The 23,139-nt window shown below is 37.3% G+C and overlaps 1 protein-coding gene and 1 long non-coding RNA gene across 7 annotated transcripts in view; one reads left to right on the forward strand and one right to left on the reverse strand.

Annotated features, from left to right (window-relative positions):
* The window catches only part of LOC119781105 (aminopeptidase O (putative)), a 140,401-nt gene that overhangs the window by 31,292 nt on the left and 85,970 nt on the right, over positions 1-23,139 (forward strand). For all 6 annotated transcript variants that reach the window (XM_038281474.1, XM_038281475.1, XM_038281479.1 and 3 more), the window contains 2 exons: positions 12,436-12,649; positions 13,888-13,994. In XM_038281474.1, coding sequence (XP_038137402.1) covers positions 12,436-12,649; positions 13,888-13,994 — 321 coding nt within the window. The remainder of the gene's footprint in view (positions 1-12,435; positions 12,650-13,887; positions 13,995-23,139) is intronic.
* LOC119781109 lies at positions 334-4,970 on the reverse strand. The gene is made up of 2 exons (XR_005280495.1): positions 4,845-4,970; positions 334-1,803 (listed from the first exon to the last, which is right to left on the reverse strand). It is a non-coding gene; the product is annotated as an uncharacterized LOC119781109 (long non-coding RNA).

The raw sequence follows: 23,139 nt of genomic DNA on the forward strand, positions 1-23,139 counted from the left end.
TTGCATGATTTGTTTGTTCATTCATTTTTTTGGGAATAATTTAAATTGTCCTTATTTTTGATGCCTTTTCCTTCTAGGGGCTGAGTAGTGGGCCCGAGGCCATGTTTTAAAAGAAAAATGTTTTAATGAAATTTGTTAATAAATCATTGGAGACTACTCCGTGCTCTGGTGCGTCTTGCCTAAAAAGATCTACCTCCTCTGCTGGTCACATAAGATTAAAAAAAAAAAAAACTAAGTACTTAAATTAAGTACTACAACTGAATTTGTGGAAGCTCATTGGTAGAATTCCCTTATGACGAAGAAGGCCTCAAAGAAGGCCTCAATTCACTCCATTGTCATCCGGAGGGGGGAAACATTTATTTACAAAACCGAATTCATACAGCTGTCTTAAACACTTCATACATTCAGCGCTATGTCCTCACATCTGTAATTTTTCCCCACCTTCAATCCATTGTGGGCGGCCTTTTATAGGCTCCCCAATGCACTGTGTGGATGCACGTGCACGACTGGACGCTCTGAAGAACTTCCTGGAAGTTCTTGTCCTGTGACCCGATTGCGTGCGAGTGGGCCTTAAAGACCCTGTTTTTGCCAAGACTTGTACGTGACTTCCAGCCTGCTTGCTCTGTGTTTACATGTTGCATTCTCTGTGTTGCTAAGTGGGCATAAGGTCAGAAACAGGACTAAACAACGCAGTACAACTGCTTCCATATTTGGCAAGCCAGCCAGATATTTATATTCTACAGCATTAGAGACTTTATTATTGCTAAGACTCATACTTGAAGATGTACTGTTTTGTTGCTAAGTAAGTATAGGGCCATGTTGTAGGATATATTCTGATTTCTGATATAAGACAATCAAACTGCTACTACATTCCCCCCTGTAGTTCATTGCAGATGAAATACTTTGTGATGTTACATGGTGATGTGAATACTACGCGACTAAGTGCACTTACATGTGTGTGAAGTTTAAGTGAAAAAAAACCCCGAAATATTAACGTTACGGACACAGCCTGATATGGATGGAAGTTGGGGGATACAAACCTTTAAATTAAACCATTAACTAACCATTACTAAGTATCATAATTAATAATAAAAGTCAGTCAGAAGTCAGTCAGTCAGTACTCCTCTAAACAGCCTGCTATGGATGGTTTACAATGTGAAATAATAAAACAGTAATACAGGTTATAATGCAAAGCAACGGCATGTTACAATCATCAGGTTTATATTTACAGAATACAAGAATAATCGATGTGTTGTCTTCTTTCCTGTTGAAAAAAATCAAAAATATAGTTCTTTCACTTCAGGGCTCTGTCCTTGGCTTTTAAAGACATGAACACAGGATCAGCGGTTCCCGCCTTTAGTATTTTTCAGGCGGAAGTCGAAGGCTTGCAGTCTTATGCCTGGGGTCACAGGTCTTTACAATCCATCCCCTCAAAATGAGTAAGACAGAAAAACCACAATTAGTGTTCGTATCAGCAAATATCAACTTATCATAGAAAATAATATTCATATTATTCCAATCCTGTTGTAGTATGTAGTGTTTGACTTATCTAATTCAATTGGAGAAGGATCCCATTCCCCCTGTGATGCTTTCATCACATCTGGTCCTCTCGGTCGTCCATCTGCTGGTCGCTCCTTGGAGTTGCATTCTTTTGACGTGTAGCTAGAGTTCGCTGGTCCTCTTGTCCTTTCATTACTCTTTGATGTACCTCCCTTAATATTTGAGTTCAGTCAGTCTGCTCCTTGTCCTGGCCCCCTGGGCCTTGCATATCGTTCATGTGTCCATGGCTGATGCGGATCCAAACTAAAATAGAATATAAAATTAGAAGAAAAACTAAATGATAATAAAAACTACCAACATTTTCTAAACTATTAAAACCTTTATAAGGATAAGTATATCACAGGATAAGTATGGTAGATATGGAGGAAGACCAAGAATTCGCTGGAGATGGATATCTGGGTTATCTCTAAATCTGATACTCCTGCTATGATGGATGGATGAATGGATGGATGGATGGATGGATGGATGGATGGATGGATGGATGGATGGATGGATGGATGGATGGATGGGGTGGATTTGGTTGGATGGATGGATGGATATCCTATATCTAAAAAAGTGATAGAATTTTTTTTAAGGGCTAGAATCATTAATGTCAAAAAAGTCACAATGAATCTGTAACAATCTTTGAAAGAGCATTTTTTTCACCTAAGGCAAACCAGAGGAGAAAAAAATGAGGGATCCCAGAAATAATAGTAGGTACTGCTTTAAAAAAGAGTTTGTTTAGCACCCTGCATACATTCATTCACTTGGAAATTCCATCTGTATCCTGTAAATGTTTTTTTTTTTCCAAACCCCACAGCTGACTAAAATTGAAAGTAGGTTTTGGCTCAACGCACATGTTTGTGTTTGGGTATTCTGTAACACTCATCTTACAGTTATTGCAACTTGGTGAAGTAATGTACCAATGATGACTTATACCCATCTAGATCTGTTATCAATGATTCCTAGAACATGTTTAGCCTTGTGGTGGAGTACAAGGCCTTAGTTTCTCTAAACTTTTAGAGCATAGTCTCACCCTTGTTCGCTTATATCTTCACATCTTTTATTTTCAGGCTCTGATGCTATGAGGTGTGTGGGTGGGGCAGCTCTCTAGGGGCATGTGATCAGACCCTATATGGTGTGGCATTTGGACTAGCCCTGTGGGTCCCTGTCTGGAAGCAGGGAACCGCTCTGTAGCCAGTCTGGAATGCCAGACATTTGAAGTCAGACTTGTTAAAACAGAACGAAGGGTGGTAGGAGTTTGGTCAAATCAGGTCCTGTATCCAAAATAGCCCTCAGATTCTGGCCAAGTGTGAGGGGAGACAAAGCCTATTCTCGTAAACTAAAAGGACACTAAAACCTTTGTGAATAGAAAGGAGTGGACAAGTTCTTTTTAGGTCTTGTATATAACTTTATTACAGTTTCATTTTAAATAGTACTGTACCTGAAATAAATGTGTGCAGGAAAGAAAAAGAAGCATTAAGGGCGCCTTCTCTCATTTCTAGACATTGGGAGTATATCTTCACATATGATATACAGATAATGATGTGAAGGGCTCTGTTGGATATTTAATTTGATGCATTCATCCTCCTTTGAATGTTCATCATCATTTACCATTAATAAATATCATATTGCATTTACCTGTAATCACTTAACATATTTTAGTACTGTCCAGTATTTACTATGATGTTCAGCGTATTATTAAGCTTTGACTTACTCATCTAGTAGACACACACCACTCTCATCGTCTTTTTCCATGTCCATCTCTCCCTCGTGGGACGTTTTTATTGGTGTCCTGGCACTGGCCTGAGCAGGGTTGTGGATGTCATTTACAGGACTATGATAGGGCCCCTGCTGCATTATGCATGGACATGTCCCACTGGGGGAGAAATGGCCTGCAGCCAGTAACGATGGATTGAGGAATGAATAATGGATGGAGAGATGGAGCAGCAACACACTATTGCAATCTGTTTCTTACTAAATTGAAGATTTGCCCTATGTCACACCTCTGAAGCTCAGGGCCTAGTTACCCGCTGTGAGTGTGAGCTGTGAAGTAGTAATGTTTGAAAGTACATTAGGGTTTTTATCAGTTTATACTTTGTGTATGAAAACCAAGTGACATTCTGGCAGCAGAGGAATAGCCATTTTATGCTTTTTCCTATCAGTGGATTTTTGTTTAAAAATTTATTCGATGTTTCTGGATATGCAAAATGTAATGTCTGTTTGTGTGTGTGTGTATTCATGTTTTTTATTCTCTCTTTAAAAAAAAAGTCTTTGGCTGTGTCTGAACTTCTGCCCTAACCGTAAATTCCTTAATCACTATACAGAGCGGGGACTATATAGTGGACTTTATAGTGAACTCAGTTAACGAATCATTTGGACAGATTATCACTACTTTTCGATACTTGGTGATGTGACTCTGCCTCCCAGCATGGTGCTTGTGCCCTCTTTGTTATTTGTCGCCTCTGTTGGATAGTTACAGCCTGTGGTGAAATATAGCTGCCATTGTAACAACAAATCTTATAATAGTTTGCGAGGAAAACTCTCCTCGCAAAGCATTCTGGGATATATCTACCTATCATTATTGACGATCACTACCTTTCAAGGTGCATTTTTGGGAAATTTCGAGTCCCCTAATTTTTCATCCACTATATGTTCAGACACTCATTTAAAATGCCATAACCACTATATAGTGCCCTATATAGTGGTTAGGGCGGACATTCGGGCACAGCCTTTAACATGAATCAATAGAGCAGTTCTACAGAACTTTCAGTTTTGGTTGATTTTGGTGCTGTATTGTTTTCCCTAAAGGAAGACAGCGTTTCCCATGAGAACCAGAGGATAGTGTGGTAAATCCTGATCTCCTGTTCCCCTGCAGTTGGCTTGAACTACATTTTTGTTTCCAGTCGTGGTGTTAAAGATGAATAGAGATGATGTAATGACCCTAACTGTGGCAAAACGATGTGACGATGTTGAAAATAAGAAAAGTTGAACTTTTGTTTTATACGATATTCCTGCAGACCCCTTCGGGCCATGACAGAGGTGTCATTCAATTAGTGGCAAGTCCATGTATAATCACAAAAGTTATGAACATTTTTTTATGAAGATTGAAGTTACTTGTGTTGATTTCATGCACCGTTAATGTCAGCCATGCTTTTGATTGCATTTGTATGAGTTGACACATTTTCCAGCTCCAAGGTATCAAACTAAAATTTGTGATATATTTTGAAAGGCTGTTGTTGTTTATAGAAGATATCATGCAGATTAAGGTGACAAAACTTTGATGTGATTGCTGCTGTACTTACCTGTGTGTTGATGAATTGCAAAGTTCTTTTTCTTTTCTTTATTGCCATAACGGGAGACCTATAGCTGGAATCCTCCCCTGTAGAAGGCTAGTCACTCAAAACCAAGAAAACCTTGTTGTAGTAATGACAGCATTATCAGTTTGGATGGTTGAGGTGTGAAGCTTTGGTATATATTAACTACAATGCAAACATCAATAACAGATCCCTACAGACATTTGTGCCTAACAGCCTGAAAGCTCTTATCTTTGACGATAAATTGTACTGTTCTTTCCTGCTTGAAATAGCTGAGGTATCCCCTAAAAGTATTCAAATATACTGAGCATCCACAGTTTAATAACATGGGAGATAGCAGAGTTTAGTCATATTTCCTCATGTAAAAAAAGCAGCATGTTCCTCTTCTACAACTTCTTACCCTACCTTTTGTATTTTAATGTATATTCTTATACAATTTTGTAAGATCCATATTTTTTTTCTATAATACTGTAATGCTGTAAACACCAGAACTTCCCCATTGTGGGACAAAAAAAGGATTTTCTATTCTAAACGGAAGCCCAGAAATCAGCATCTTTAATCTAACTACAATGTTTTTTTTGTGTAAATACAATCCTGACACCTGTTGAATAGTTAGTTCTCCACTTTTTGCATCATGGGGTTGCATAAAGCTGAGGAGGAGGTAAATGCAACAAGGCATAAAGCTCCTGTTAAAAACAGGAGGCAAATCGCCCTGCACCCACGGAGTAGAGAAAGGAAGAGAGATATGAATAATATGTTGTATTTCCCACTTAAATAAGGTACACAAGCTTTGAAAAAGAAGGCTCAGACTAGACCAATAAAAAAAAATACTAATTTAAAAGTAAAAGTTTAAATTTTGTTTTCATTTATGTTTGTGTTTTGATAGTTTCCTTGTTTATACAGTACACCTTCAAACATGAATTTATTACTTTAATTTTCAGTTTCTTATTTATCCTTTTCAATTTATTTTCACTTATTTCTCTTGTTCTGTTATTTAGTTCTCTTTTTACATCCAAAATTATTATATTTTTCCCTTGGTTTGCAATTCTGTTGGGGTTTGTGTCTAGTTTAGTTTGCTGTGCTCATTATTTACCTGCCTTGAATTCTCCACTCAGTATTTTCATCTCATACCTGTTCCTCATTTCCTCGAAGCCCAAACACACCAAGTACGATTTAGCTTCCGAAAAATCTGAGGTTGTGTCCTTAATGCTACGTTCCGACCATAGCAATGGTTGACGTGCATCAAGTGGATTAAAAGGTCCTGCAGCGCGTTTCAAGCAGCAGGAGCAGCACATCTTGACACATCTGAGCAGCTGAAGCAGCGCCTCATGAGCAATTGCTTCATAAGCAGCAGTTGTTGGAGTTGGAAAAATTTAACTTTTGCTGCACGAGGCGCCGCGTCAACCAATAAGAGAAGCTGATCTGGGAAGTGGCACGGAGACAGACACAGTACTGCTGATGCAGATCATTATAAACACTCTCCTGAAACAGTTTATTGATGCCTAAATTAATTTAAAATGTCAAAACCTGCCAGCATAATATATGTTAGCTTTTATGATGTGTGCAGTTTGGATTACCGCTATCATCTCCTTCCAGCCACCACGAACAGTAGCGGATAAACCCCAAAAGGCGACCGGGCAAGAGGCTGCCATTAAAGAGTATTTCCAGTGACAGAGCACTGCTGGTGTACAGGGGTTCGTGCTGGTCCGACAGCGAAATACTGTTTGAAGGCAGGGTTGTAATCATGATGAACTGACTGCACAGATGAAATTTTGAGGTGGACTTAAAAAACTGTTAAACTATTTTTTACTCACTTGTATCAGCAAATATAGCAAAGCCGCTCTCTGCCATTGAACACAGGAGCATCAGGTGCATCTGGAACCACTTTACTGGATGAGCTTCAGAAGCATCATGGATGCTCTCGAGGCAGGTCAGACCTTAATGTGTACAAGCATAAAAAATGAAGCAGCAGGCGCTTTTTTGCTGCCTCTATAACGTGCGTTCTGAACATAGCATTAGAACTCATTGAAAATGCTTGGGGCTGGTCAGACTGCACAAGTTCTCTGCAATAGTGCTAACATACTGTATCTCTCAGCGAGATACACTCCTTGTCTGTTTTAGCTGGATTTACTCAGCATTTCAGCAACAATAGTATGAGTCTGAGAAAAATAGATACAGTGGCAAAATAAAGTACATCCACTTTGGGTAAAATGTCTAAATCACCAGATTTGCCCCAAATGAAAATACAGAGTAAATAGAATGAGCGGATTAGGAGCAAAGTCTCTGTGATGTGACGTTAGTGCTTCCTGAAGGTACTGATATCTATTTGTCACACCGTGCCCCTTAGTAGGAACTTATATCATGGATGTCATACCAGTCCTTCCTGTAAGAACTACAAATATATCTTGTCACACCAGTCTATTTTGTAGGAAATGATTTCTAGGATGTAACAACTGCCCTTTCTATCAGAACTAGGCAAGGCAATACTATAATGGAAGAAACTATTGCTAAGGTTCTGTCATATCACATCAATTAAACAACAACCAAAAAAATAATTTTTGCAGCAGATTAAACCTTTCAGTTAAAGCTCAGATGTTTCAGCCTGAACAAAACAAGCATTGTGCCACTATGAAATCTACACACAAACTGCAGTATTTACTGGTTTGTATGAGCTCCATTCGAATTGACCAGATTTATATAAGTCAAATTTATTTATTGATAATAATAATAACACCTCCAACAATTTATAGCAACTTGCAGTTGCTATAGATGCATTCAGAAAAAAAAAGTTAGTGCTGGTGCAACTGTAACACAGTTGGTTTTCCTCCGGGTAAAAAAAAAAGTACTCAAAATATATATATTTTTTTCACAGTTTCCATCTTGAGATGTAAACACAGTTCATTTAGACTTTGGGGAAGGCCAGCAGAGAGCTATTTGCTAACACTACTTATCGCTGGTAGTTATATATCCTGCTTTATATGGTATGAAAACATTGTGTTTGATTTAAATGTTGTTCGTAGTTCAAATAATCATCTTTGAAGCTAGTTTAAAATCAGAATAACCAAATTCAGCACTGAAGATTGTTGTTTTTAAACATTAAATTATGGATTGATTCATAAAAGGACTGTTATTGTAGAGTGTTTATCATGGTATAAAAAAACCATGGTTATATAATCATGAAAGGCATATTTATAGTGGTGATATGTATGCAGGAATCTGTAAGATGTTGTCATGCATGTATCCCTGGCAGATCACTGATGTCAGCTAAAGCCAGTCAGTGTGTCAGCTAACGTGAAAGATGCTGTTGTTATTCATCACCAGCGTGGTGGGATGACACGATTTGTCACTGTAGTGATGGATTCCTTCTCCCTCAGAGGAACATGTGCAAGTGGCGTCTCTGAAAAGCTGTCTTTGTGTTTCACACTAGCTACCTCGCACACACAGACGCACCCAGACACGCTGCTGAAACTGACAACAAAGAACTGCCTATCCAATTGTGCAGGGAGAAGATTAGGCTTTTAAAAAGGAGAACTTATTAGGCTAATGTTAGCATCCTGTGCTCCAGTGAGAGCTGTTGTTTGTGTAATGAGGAAAAACAGGGAATTAGATAAGAGGTGCTGTCTTAGAAATAATGCCCATAAGACCCTCTTTCTACGATTTTGACGTGTTTCTAAATAACAAAAAGCTGTAGCTTGCCTTTTGTCTGATGTAAGAGTCCTGGGGGAAATAAAGGGTAGTGGTGTTCCTCAGATATCTGATTCTGTTTTTCCTCCAAACAGGTCTGTAGGCCCAACCTGACCTGCTTCTTTATTCACTTCTTTTCTTCTATAATCAGCTTATCTTGTCACTGTAATTAGGTTATGTTGGGGGGGAAGAGAGCTTCTATGCTTATTAAAGATGCTGATTTTAACTTAATGACAAAAAGTCTTTTTATAGCTTTCATCATTAGTAAGGATATGTAAGCTTAATTTCCCTTATAGATTAACTCTAACTGGCAGTGGTGTATGTATAAGGTAAATGAAAAAAGTCTCAGGAGTTTAAATTAGGGATGCAGTGATGCGGCAGTACTGTGACCATTAGCTGATCCCCAGTTTTGATACTGACTGCAATATAACATGTGTAACACTTTAAAAAAGTGCTTCAGGTAGCTATTTCGAGCTTTCCTGACATATGAAAACTACTGTTGCAGAAACGAGTAGCCACTATTGACCAGGACTCTACTATTTAAAAACTAAGAAAGATTATAGAAACAAGAATTTTAAAATATGTTAAGCTGTAATGGCTCAGAAGGTAGGACCCAGAATTCAGGCAAGACTGACAGTGGAGGACTTAAAAATTATTTATTCAAACAATGACAGAATCTGCAGTGGCAGCGACTGCAATGGCTAGGGTGTCTGAAGCAGCGCCATCTGGTTTGACAGTTCAGTCCATTCCTAGAGAACGAGGATGATACCAGTTGGTAGACTGAACAGAAGCAGCGGACACTGCCAGACGCTGTAGCCTAGAAGGCCACCCCCAACCCCCCATGCTGCTCCCTCATATCTAAAAAGCCTAGGAAAAGCCCTGTTTATGTTTTTCAACATTTAGATTCTTGTGTCTGTGTCCTTGAAATGAATTCTATAGGAAGCTGCATAATGCAAGCTTATAACAGGTAACTTTAACTTTCTTTCTTCAGTAACGGCATACCTGCTGGAGAGTGCCAGCACAGTCAGTTGCTAGTCAATGCCAATCACATGGAAAATCAGTTATTTCTTTTTTGCAAGTACTGTAATTTCTTGATTTAGATTATGACGACCTAAAAGTTTTGTTTTTCATGGCCTTGTCTTCGTTGCCATGTTCCAAAAGATGCTGCTTAAAAATGTGTTTGATTTCACTTCTTTAAATCTATCTTTGTAGTTTGGTAAAATACCCATTTGAGTGAAAATAAGACAACGTACAGACCTGCAGCTTGCTATAATTTCTCTTGAATGTGTCATATCAATGTTTCTTGTGACACCGAAAAATAAGGAGATTATGAAAAGATCTCTGGACAGTATTTTATTTAATGAGCTTGGGGAGAAGGAGATCATTTATTTGCACCTTGATGACCCCTCTCTTCCATTCTTTCGTTAAAGAAAGTCTCATGGAAAGGTGGCCCTTTACCCCTCAGGCTGTTCAGAGCTTGTTATGTAAAAAAGCATTAAAGAAAACTGCTGATAGATGTTAAAGTAGAGCTCTGTTTTTATAAGCACATTTCAGAAATAAAAGCTTAGAGCCTGGATTATTAACTAATAAAAGCATTCATATGAGGAATGATATGAAAGTGGAATTTTCACAATGTTTCAAAGCACAGTATGTCATCTGTTATTGCTTTATGGCCGGTGTCTCATTATTGATGATTGAGTCCCTCGGTTTCCTACTTTATTCCTGATGTAGCATAGCTATTCTGTGGATTACTGTTGCTCTTAAAATTATATATCCTTATATTGGACTTTCAATCTGCTGAACCCAAGGAGATTTAAGGTTTGGAAACCTCTTACAGTACATACTGTACATCATTGCTTGTCAGCCCAGTTTTACTCTGTCCAAACAGGTTCTTAACAGATCCTTATTGACTTTTTAAAACTGTTTGGTGATTCATTTTTTTTTTTTTATATATATGCCTGGCTGTATGACGGCCAAATTACAGAATGTCTGCCAAGTTTGGTTTTATAAGGATGAGACAGAAAAATGGAGCTGAAAAACACATTACATGTAGGCTTAAATCTGGATCACTGATAGCTGTCAGTCAGCACCTTTGCCTGTCATTTTCCCAGCATAGCAGAGCAAAATAACTTCTCATTTTTGCAGGAATTAAAAACCTTATTTTATATATTTAGTAACAGAGTTAGTGATTTGATCATGCGTAGATTTAATCAATACCCAAACTGCCTTAAGTACTTATATCTGTTTGAAGTAAACTTGTATTGGCCTACATAAGTTACATCAATTAATACTTATAATTGTCATTGTAGTTGATCTTAAGGTAAAAATATAAAAGTTTTCCCTCCACTGAAACCTAACACGAACTCTTCTAACAATAGGACGTGGTTCTGTGCTTATCTCAGCAGTAAAAATCTTGGTGCGTGCAGACATTAAACAGATCAAATCTCAACTTCAAATCCTTAAATGCAAAAAAGGAAATGTGGATGGCAAGAATATCTATTGGATTTCTGGATAAAAAGATTATTTCATTTAAGAATAAGCTATCTCACATTTAGCAAGATAATCTTACATTACAGTATTGTTCATTGAATTACTGAATTTATTGAGATGTTATATAACTGACCGTTATAAAGAAGTTACAAATAGTTAAAAATCAAATAGTTAAAAAGATTGTTTTACAAAAAAAAAAATGTATTTCTGTAAAAAAGCCACAAATGTGTAAACAAAGTCCAGCTCAGATGGGCAGAATATGTTGACGTGACTGTTATTAATAGATATACACACAGAAATCTGTTTACCATAGAGGGCTGGCAATAATAGCGTCACTTTTCTAACAATGCCTTAAACAATTATGATTAAAATTTTCCACAAGCTATGCAGGAGTGATAGCACACATATGGATAAAGACATTCAAGTTAGATAAAACATACAGTAAACAGAGCTTTTTTTGCTGAAATACAAAACAGATAGTTTTAACTGTAAAGTACAGTGGTGGCATCATCATGTTGCTATGGTATGTGAGTCAGTCAGAGCAATGGGAAAATATTTAGAGTTAAGTGCAGACACATCATTGAAAGAAAACTGTTCAAGCATAAAGAGAAGCTGCCTAGGCTGGAGGTTCACCATCCACCAGGACAACAACCCTAAACGATCACACAGAGCTACAATGTATGGATTTAGATAAAAGCATATAGATGTGTTGAGAACAAAATCAAATTGTAGGTTTTTTGGGAAAAAAAATAGTTGCAAAAAGTAAAATGAGACACAGGTAAGGTGGTTTTCATGTATTTAAATCAGTCAGCTAAATAGATATTCATGCCACACTTCAGATCTGTATTGGGAAAAAATGTCATTACACAGTTAAGCACCGGTTTGTGTTAGCTGATCATAAACATATCCACAAAGATTCTCTAATCAGTGGTTTGTTTGAGTGTACGAGTCAATATCTTACCTGTATTAAGATTTTTACAGGAGAAACTAATGTTTCTGACTAAAAGCGCTAAAGCTTCCTACAGTAAATTGCCTATTTTTTTTTTTTTTTTATAAAACGGTTGGCTTTGGCATGAATGCCTGCTGTATGACCTGAGCATCTAAATATAATTATGTGTAACTGTGTAAAGAATGGGCAGTTTGCTGATCTTTTGCTTGTAGGAACACACACGTGGATTTTTCCTGCATGACGTGCAAGGACTTCATTTACTGTAATCCTAGGTGTGGAGCGGTAGCTCAGCGACTCTTTGATTGTGTTGGAGGGAGCTTCATTATGTCCTTATCTGTCTTTATGTTGTATTTCTCCATAACCAGTAATTTTATTTGACTTGTCTTTCTTACTTCCTTAATGTCCTCAATCATGAAACATCTAAGTCTCAGATTCCATGTCCTTTGTCTTCCACAGCCCCCATATAATCTTCCTGTCCCAGAGTGTGTTGTGCAAGGAATGTCCTTCTTCCCAGCTGAACAAGCTGTCCCTGACTGGTTCCAGGATATGCCATGAGATTGCCCACTCCTGGTTTGGCCTTGTTATTGGAGCCAGAGACTGGACAGAGGAGTGGATCAGTGAAGGCTTTGCTACTTTCCTGGAGGATATTATCTGGACCCAGGCACAACAAGTATAGTTCCCTCATCGACAGTTGCATTGGTTATGTCCTAAATATTTTCTATTGATGTATTTTATGCTTCCTGTAGCCAGAAGAATATACTCAGTAATATGTTGTACAGTAACAAACTAAATCTGCAGTATCAAATTAAGGTTACATTTTATTTAAAGGAATGTTTCATTTGCAGTTCATTGGGATTTTTTTACAGTGAAAAACTAGCTGTATTACTGAATGACTTACTGAGTATCATGCTAATATTAAAAGACAAAGTTGACTTGATAAAGAGGGCAGCACCACTTGTCTTTGCACATTTCTTTTACAAGTAATGAAAATAAAAAATAATCATGATGGACGATTAATAATTCTACTCTAAAAATGCTGTAGCATCAGAAAGTTGTTTAGAGGTAATTGATTTTAGATGTTGGTATTTGGTCTGCTATTGAGAATTGGTCCGTTAGAAACATATTTAATCAAAACATTTTGGACTATGTGGCAGTTGTGCCGACTATCAATGCAAACATGCAACCATGTTTGTCATCATACATCCAACTCTGTGATTCTAATTGTTTCCCATTGACGTAATGCAACAGCAGTAACAAAGTTTCACATTACATTTTTTCTTTTCAAAAATGTTCACAATATTTCATGATCTCCACATTTTATGTTCTTGGTTGGGATACACTTTGAATGCTGCTGTCAATAACATACCATAGTAAAATCCATCTTTCAGCAATCCTACAGGGAAATGGTGCATGAAAGAAAGAAGCAAGGAGCAAAAATGGCTGAACGTCAGAGGAGCTGGCCAAGCAGCATAAGAGGGGAGGCATTTCCTCTTCCAACCATAACATAAATCAACTAACATTAAACCTACAGTTGTAAAAAAGCACTCAAAAATAGGAATTGGGGAAAAAATCTGTACAACAAAACCAGGGAGGGGTCCCCTCTGTGCGGCTTTGCAAAACTTTATGACTTATAATCCAAGAGCTGAGATGCATGAAAGCCCAGTCCTCATATGAATTTCCTGTAGTGCCATATCAGTATGATTCCTTTCTAGTCTGCATTTGTAATCTTATTAGCCAAAAAATTAAGTTAGTTTTGTCAATGGGAAATTAATTCTGACAGACTTTGCCTTTGCATTACCAGAGTCAGAAACATTCTAGATTTAGTCATCTTTCTTTTTACCGTTGTCAGTAAAAATCTAATGTTTATTTTTTTTTTACATCTTCCCTATTTTTTCTTTTTTTCTGGAGCTTCCTCTACCACAGACAGCAGAGCAGTTTGACCTGCAGGCATTGCTAAGGTGGAGGCGACTTTATGATGAGTTACAAAACTCAAAAGAGGAACTTCAGATTCTCAGGTTTGTACCTCTGTTTATCGTTGCTCTGTTGTGTAGAAACCGTACAAAAGAAAGTGCGCTTATTCTAGGAAATGTTAACATTTACTTGACCCCAAACACATGTAAGATTTAATGGTGCAATTTGCAATAATTTACTTAAAGTCAGAGTAATTTGGTTCAAGCTACAAAGTTTTCTCCATCAAAACTTTAAGGTACTAAAGAAAAAAAAAACATGTCTGTTTTCTGTGTCAAAGTTTAAGCTGCATATGCATTCAAGGGGAGCAGGTGTGGCTAGAAAATATATTGAGGTGTGGTGCAACATCATGTCTCAGAAAAACTCAGCATACACAGAGACAGCAGGCATGCACTGACTCTTGGCAGTATGGGACCCACACCCTGTTTGATTTATCCTGGGTGGAAGGAAATTGTCATAGGGGGGATTATAGTTTTAAAAACCTATTCAAGAGTAAACATCCAGAAACATCCATAATAAGATGAGTGATATTGAATAAAAAGCCTCTACACTTTATAACAAACCATTGCCCAAACTGACATTCATAGTTGTAAGAAGCAATTGAAAGTATGATAAGAATTTGTATGATTGAGTTCATACACTGCAAAAACAATCCAGAAATAAGTAAAAAATGGCTTAAATTAAGTATATTTAGCCTTAATTTGAGCAGGTAAATAAGATGATTTGCCAATGGAATGAGTATTTTCACTCTTAAAATAAGATAGTTAGATAATATTTACTTGAAATAAGACGATAAAATAGTTTTTTCTTATTTTAAAAGGAAATTGTCTTGTTCCATTGGCAAAGTGTCTTACTTACCTCCTCAAATCAAGGAAAAACACACTTATTTTAAGAAAAAATAACTTATTGAGATTTATATTTTTTGCAGTGTATATATTTTCATATATTTTTTATGTATGGATTTCAATCGTCTGTAGGGCTCACTCTGACTGCATCATCTTAGATATTAATCTTGTCATCATATGAGAAAATAACCCCTACCAGCCCTCAGACCAATTACATAAAGTGAATTAGTTAATATTTTATATTTAGTAGTCCAGAATTTACAAATCTTGTGATTTGTTCAAATCACAAGCTTCTTTCATATCTAAATGGTGATAAGATCTAGAAGTATACGGCAGGCATTACTGTGGTGTGAATATTTGTTTTTTTTACCAGGGAAAAGAGGATAAAATCTAATACTTGTGAGTTAAACTACTGGATCAAAAGTTTTTAGCAACCTTGTAAAGAAATTTGGAAACAGCCTTAATGCTAATGTTATATAATATGATACCATCCTATTTAGAAAACACTTAATAAACATCAGCAAAAGCTATGAAGTAGCATAAGCTGGTTTAATTTTTTTTACTGCTGTTATCCTCTGTTTGATAAAATCAAATCTCCTATCAACTGATCTAATCCTAATGGATTTTTTATAAGTTGATGAAAGGCTAGAAACTTTATTATTAGCAATTATCTCCTACGAAAATGGAGAAGACAAGATGACTTCAAGTGTTTTAACTGGACAAAAGATTGTTGACCTTAGTAGGTCTGAAAATGACTACAAGACAATAGATACTCTCTTAAATTTCCCCTTTTTGCCCAAATAGCAAAACTAATGAAAAGTTTAATCATATGAAGGCTGAACACTTTTGTATATTTCTAATTAAACTGATGATTATAGTGAGAGATGTAAAACATCTCCAAAGCTCAGTGCTAGAGTTCAGTAAAAATAATGGCCTTTAGAATAAAACAAATTAAAAAAAATATTGCTTTTGGACACATCATTACTAGGGGTAGCAAATATTGTGAAGGTGCCATAGGTTTCCTGCATAGGAACACATTTAATACTTCATTATACAGCTAGATATTTATTTTAGATATATGCTCAAACTTAGGAAAAAAAAATAGAAGTATGCATCCATCTTGTGTTTTTGTTTATCTAGCAGATGAAAAGGAGCAGGCAAGCCAGAGTAACAAATCACTAAGAAGACACTGTTTTAACAGTTTAGAGTTGGTATTAGATACAGGTTATGGTAACTTATGGAAAAAAAAACTACAGCTAATGTTGCAGTCATTTGGCGCATTCCTAGCCTGCATTTCATGACTAAAATAAGATACAGATCTAATCCTCAAAAGTAAAATGACGTTTTAGTGAAAGGATTAAATAAACAATGAGGATAACTGTCTGTCTCTACAGGGGTGTTCCTCTACAAGGCAGACGTATGATTAAGTTGGATTAGCTTTTTCTCTTCCTGCAGTGTTAAACAGACTTGTAACCAAAGCACTTGTCACGTTGTTTCTTATCTCGCTCGCTATGTTTAAATATATAACAAAGTTTTTTTACTTGGGTCGGAACATAAAGATGAAGAACATCTTGTGAAACATTTAAGTATTTGTGTTACTTATGATGTGTCACAGTTGTATACATCACATTGATATTTCTGGTGCATTGGGATGAAAGGTGTAAAATGTAATCTCAGGGCTAAATATGTTTATTTTCCTTTTATTATCAAACTACTAATTGCATAACAGGACCTCATGCTTGAAGCATGGGTTTGAGAAAAATAAATCAAATGATTGTCTTACCTAAACACATAATGTCAAGCTCAGAACAGAATGATCCAGTATTCAACAGGGGATAAAGAGTTAGATTTCTTAGAACTTTTATTGACAACAGAATCGGAGGAAGGGGCATTGGTGGCTAAGACAAGAAGCTCTGTGGGTGGAGACAGCAGGTTAGTGACAACGTCTTTCTGGAAGTGAATGATCACAAACCTGCAATTCACCAACCTGGTCTTATAGTTTATTCCTAATCAAGAGGTAGAGGATGGTTCCAGCAGCACAGAGAGTCCCAGATGCTGATGTATTGGTGGTCAGAAGACAGGCAGGAGATCAGAACCGAGCAGGCGAATGTAGAAAAGATAATCCAGAGAGTGAAGCCGAAGTCGGAGACGTGGTCGGTTGTCAGAGCGAGGAGGTCAGACATAGATTCTCTAGATTCTAGATTCTCCTTTGGTGAGGTGCCAAAGGAGTATCTAGAACGGAATCGGGAAACAATTCCAGGTACGGTACACAAGCAGGCAGAAATCTGGCAGAAGTCAGAAGACAGGTCGGGCAAACAAATCAGATGCGAACAGATGCCAGACTAACGATCTGATAGTATTAGCAGAGTATTGAGTAATTTCTCCAGTGATTGGATTCAGGTGTTCCAGTGAGTTCTATGTCCATGGCCACAGAACCAATGCATGCAGTATGCTTCTACAATGTTTATTTTAAATCAGGTCTCTCTGAGGTAGTCATTTAATTTCAGTGAATTCCATCTAGTGTGGCTTAATATATCTACTCTTGAATTCTTACCAGCTTCTAAATATTCAAAACGTATCTTTTTTTTTTTGTAATAAAGCAAAGTTGAGAACAGCTCAGCTGTGATGTCAAATGTCTGAAGTTCTTCTGAAACTATGTTCGGTGACTTTCAATAACCTTTCGTTTTGTTTTCCTGCACTGCCCTTGAAGAAAGAACTCCATGAGGTGCTAGTAAGATAGATCAAGGATTGTACATATTTGTCAATTTAATTGGTTTGCAACCTGTAGATCTACAGGTCAACTGAGAAGGCAACAACACAATATGTGCTGGCATTGTTTTGTTAATGGTAAGAGAATATTATGAATAATAAAAGACAAATTACTGAATATTTACTATGGATGTAATCGTTTTCCCTATAATTGCTACAGAATTACATTGGGTTCCTTCCAGTAAAGCCTCATTAGAATTATAAAGACATTAGAAGTACATTAACATCCTAGGAATACATTTTGCTGTTTTAATTAAAGATTTATAGGATAGCTAACACGCTCTGTCTGATGGATTGGATAACAGTAATAAGGTCTGCCTTGTGCTTGTAGATGTGCAGGAGATATTATTTTCAGTTTTGTAGAACAATGGGGGGGGGGCAGTGCTGCAATATGAGTTGTAATTAGTCGGAATTTTTTTTTTATGTCAGAGCAACTTCCATGTACAACAAGACAGAGGTTTTACAAAAAAACACAAGATGAGCACCATTACTTTCACTCTTGTGATAATAATGATACAGCCAATCAGTTCTGAAAGAGATAAAGAGCCCTATCCTCCAAGCTCACACACCAAACACACAAAAGCTGATGGCAGGTTGTTCTTTTCAAGTTCACTAGGTCACAATCGACAGCCTATGATCCAACTGGGGCCCCAGTGGCCAGTGTTTATCAGACCATTTCAGATGAGTTATATTTAGGGCAGCCTGGGCCAGACGCCATTCTCTCTGCTGATTTACTGGGCTGCTGGAAGCGCTGCTCTACCTTATCCGGTTTCCACAGTCAACCCAGCGTAATTTGTCAGGATATGGCTCGCGGAGCTATAAACCTCTTTGTGTTTGTGTGCGAGTGTGTGCGTCTGACATTAGGTTCTGTCAGTAATAGCTCTCGATTTCCTCTCTCACTCGTTCTCTCTTTCCCCAAACCCAACCCCACCAAGTACATGCTGGACAACAAATACAAACAGCCTTCCCCTTTTGCACAGATTACAAGTCAGATAGGACCACTGTTTATTCAGAAATACATTGATGGATTGTGGGTTGTTCAGCACAGCGACTAGTTTATTTATCCTGAAGGTTTAGTTAATCCTAAGTAACAAAAAGAGACAAAAAGTAAGGGATTTACACGTCTATATGTCATAGTCAATTTGTGTTATCCATCAGTGGCAGATTCAACCTTTTTCTTCTTAATAATGGGGACAGAGAGGATGGATTTTCTCTGAAAATACATGTTCTGTCACTTGTCTTTTTTTTTTTTACCTAAATCAGTCTTATTCTCTCTTACACTCAAACACAAACTTTCACCTAGTGATATAGGATCCCCTGTTGTCTGTGAATGTTGTCCTATCATTACTAACAGACTGATATGGGCACTTGGAACAAGAAACCGAACAAAAAATACTGTCAAAAGATTCTGAGCAATTATAATAAGCTAAAAGCTTATTTATATTAATGACTTTTTATCCTTTTTAACATAATTGCTGACATACTTAAACTTTGTGATGACATTCTAATGTATTGAGGGTTACGGTACCTGTATGTTAGAAAATAAAAATGTGAACAGTGAAGTTAGCTAGTCCACTTTATTCACTTAGATCCAGTCCTCTAGAATAATTCTAAGGAAAATTGGCAAAATGTTCCAAAAATTCCACCTTTAGAAGAAACAGATCCACGGATGTATGATGAAGGCTTTTGTAAGTGTCCAGTCAAATTTAGAAATTTCAGGAAGCTTATGACTTCCTTTCTCAGTCTGTTTAGCAAATTCCTGCCTATCTGCCTGCCCTCGATTTCTCCCAAACCACCTCCTCATCCTGCCAGTCACTCTTATCCACTTTATCTACACCCATTCCTCACTCTTCAGCTCATCGTGTGGCAGATACAGAAGCTAAGTTTGACCATTGTCTCATTGCTTATACTGTAGCTTAAGCCATACCTGGTTTATTCGAATCTGTGATTCGCATAGTCGATCTCACTCATCTATGTTCGTGCAAAGCATCCTCATGGTCATGTCATGAGGAGTTACTGTTGAAAAGCATGAACCAGTGATGAAGGAAGTATTGATCGTTGGTCTAGGCGCCTGCAGTATTGACACAGTGGGAGGTTGATCCTTCAAGGCCTTCCTATTGGTACACAGAGTTAATCTGCCCATCCTTATCAATACCAGCTAACTGAAACTATGACTGAACATCCATGTCGGTCCTGCTCTTTTTTGTTTGGATTCATGTGTGAGTTTTAGTTTGCTTATGAGTGTTTTAGTTAGGATTTGTGTTTAAGGGACAGAGAATGATACATTCTGGTAATCAGGGTTACTTCATTTGTACAAATATTGTATTTGCTGTATTCAAGAGTAAAGTCAGAGTGCAGCTATGAGTTATATGAAGTCTATATTACTCTGTTATTTTGTTAATTTCCAGCTTGCTTTAGGCAGTGCATGATAACTTAGGAATCTCCCTGTTCACCAGTGAGAAATTGCTGAATTGAGTGTTGCTGACTGTGAAGTCTTGAACGTAAGTTCTGCATATTGTCCCTAAACTGTCATTATATCTAAGACCCAAAAGCAGAATATTCACCGCAAGAAGTCTGAAATAATGCTGACATACATTTACCTTTAATTTCTGCTTAAAAATAAAATAAAAAAATATTATTTTTTTCAAAAAAGGAAATATGTGGAAGATTCAAAATTCTGTAATATGCCTTGACAGTGTAACAGCTCTGCAACAGTATGTAATTATAGCCCGTTTTTTTATTGAAAGCCCCGGGAGTTTAAGCCCAAGGATTGGTATTACAAAGGTGATTAAAATCCTGGGGACATTAATCAGCATGCTTTGCATCATCCTGAAAAGCAGGACATTCAGTCTGAGAGAAATTGGACTACACATTCAGTCCAGCAGGTGGCAGACTTTGTGGTATTTGTTTGTGTGACGGATGCCCCCTAGCCAAGAGACAGCATCCAACTCGTGATCTTTTCTGTTTTCAGTATTTCTGACTCTTTGGCTATGTTTACACAGCAGCATGAAGTGACCCAATCCGATTTTTTTGCCCATATGCAACCTGTATCTGATCTTTTCATGGCTGTCTGAACAACACAGATCCGATTGTTTCCAATGCGACCTAGGCCACTTGGATTGTGGTCCTGAATCTGATGCATATCTGATCTTTTCAAATGCAACCTGTGTCTGAATGGCCAGGTCGCATTAATTACCCACTACCTGGGTTTCAAAAGCTCCAGGCTTGTAAGTGGCAATGGAAAAGGGCCTACTGTAACTTTACAATAGGTCCAGTTGTAAACTTTCTTTTCCTGTAATTATTCCACGTGTAAAATGGAAGTCATTGGGAACAACAAGAACCCAGCCACAAAGTGTGTGATTAGTTGTGTTAAATACAAACAAGGCACCAGTGTTGGGCAAGCTACTTGTCCATTGTAGTGAGCTAAGCTATCAGTTACTCAACAATAAATTAAGCTTCACTACACAAAAGCTACCACCTAAAGAATTATAGCAAGCTAAGTTACACTAATGTGTTAAAAGTAGCTTAACTACATCAGAAGCTACTTAACGTTGTACCAACCTAATGTCAATTCAAAATGAGTCTGATACACTGGTTAAAATATTTATTAAAGATCAGCCAATGACATAACACAGTGTAAACATTGCTTTATGATCAGCATATTAAAATAAAAACTAAAGTAATTACTAGTAGACAAACTAGTAAACAATCTGCTGTTATTAGAACCAAATTAAAGGTACTGTGTAGTGTTCTACACATGGAGACATGGCTATGAGTTTGCATTCAATGGACATCTCTAGGGAAAACAAAACCCTACAAAAGACCTCAATTAAACAGTTGATTCAAGTAACAAACAAAGCTGTTTACAAAAGAAGGTGAAAAAATAAAGAAGCTAATTAAGAGATACATATATATATGACTCACCATATAATTTAATTTCTACCTACATATTTATTCATTGTATGTTTGGAGGCAATTAATTGAATGCTTATTTATTTATTTATTGAGCATTTATTTATTTCTGTGCACAGCCTAAAAACAGATTTATGTAAACATCCTGTCAGGTAAACTAGGCCATGAAAATACAATATCGAAGTTTCATTACTGCTCTCTAATTAGAGTATCTTAGTGGCACATAGATATGGGAGAATTATCCTGCCATAATGCAAGAGCACATAACTTCAATTAGAGAAAAGAATTTCATCTTCTTGCACTCAAAACTTATAATGCTCACACTCAAAACATGCGCTCTCTCTCAAATATTTTCTCTTCTCTCAAAAATCTTTGTTTCTTCTCTCAGATTTAAATAGATATTTTCTATATTATCACAGATATTTTCTCCTCTCGCTTGCCTCCTTCTCTTCGCGCACAAACCGCGCTCTGCACGGGCCTCAGTTACGCTCGCAAACCCATAGGCTCTGCTTGCGGATTTGTTTTGCTCTCTCAGACTGCAGTTGGATCGTTGCCTAGCAACCTTTCCAGCCAATAGAACGACAGCCTCGGAAAGGGTGCGCTTGTTTAACCCTACTGAGTGTGCCTGTGCTACTACGCCACTTATAAAGCGTCAGCTGAAACTGCTATTTACAGTAGTTTTGTGGCTGATTGTTGTTTAGAAATAGAAAACCTGGTTTCATTTCTTAGTTATGACCTGGATTTTGTAGCGTTTGTGGACGCTACGTCGCTACTTGATCAAAACAATAACGTCGCTACAGGAAAGTTACTTGATAAATAAAGCAGCGACGCTACGGTCAAGCTACTTGAAAATGTAGTTAAACTAATAGCTTCGCTACATGTAGCGGCGCTACTGCCCATCACTGCAAGGCACCTAATGTGAATAAATACAGACTTCAAAAACCTCAGGTGCCTTTGTATTGGCTCAAAAACAGTGCACAAAAAGCCTCATCAAATGTTCCTCCTTGGCCATGAGAATAAAACCAAAGTTTGTATACCAAGTGGAATGAAAGGTGTGGGATGGAGTGGTATAAAGCATGCTGCCACTGGACTCTATTGGAGGCATTCCTTTAGAGCGATGAATCATGCCTTCAGTCTGGTAATCCAGCGGATGATATTGGGTTTGGCATTTTCCGGGTGAAAGTGCAGAAGTAGGGATGGTGCAAGGCTATTTTTCAGGTACTTTGTCTCTTAGTTTTAGGGCAGCAATCATGCTTCAGCAAAATAAAGGGATTATGGATATTTTAATGCTCTCATCTTTGAACAGTTTGTAAACAGGCTCTTCTTGTCCCAACTTAATTTTGCACAAACGTACAAAGGTTCGTAAAAATACTGATAATTGATTCTATTGCAGAAGAACACTGTAAGGGTTTGAACTTAATATCTCTGAAATCAAGTGGATTTCTAGACAAGGTCGCGTCCGGTCTGTCTGTCCTTCATTGGACAAACAGACTGAACAATCTCTCTACAGTAAACACAGGGAGCAAAACAAATGCTTTATTGTACTCTTTCACAATTACGATTAGTCAGTCCTTTAGCTGAAGGCAAGATTTCTTTTGTTGTACTTCCAAGATTGTTTGGTCTGTGGCCAACTTCAATGATGCTGTTGCTTGTCATTGTTTTACTT

This window comes from Cyprinodon tularosa, unplaced genomic scaffold (genome assembly GCF_016077235.1).
Source record: "Cyprinodon tularosa strain WSP-4 unplaced genomic scaffold, ASM1607723v1 ctg171, whole genome shotgun sequence".
Taxonomy (NCBI): domain Eukaryota; kingdom Metazoa; phylum Chordata; class Actinopteri; order Cyprinodontiformes; family Cyprinodontidae; genus Cyprinodon; species Cyprinodon tularosa.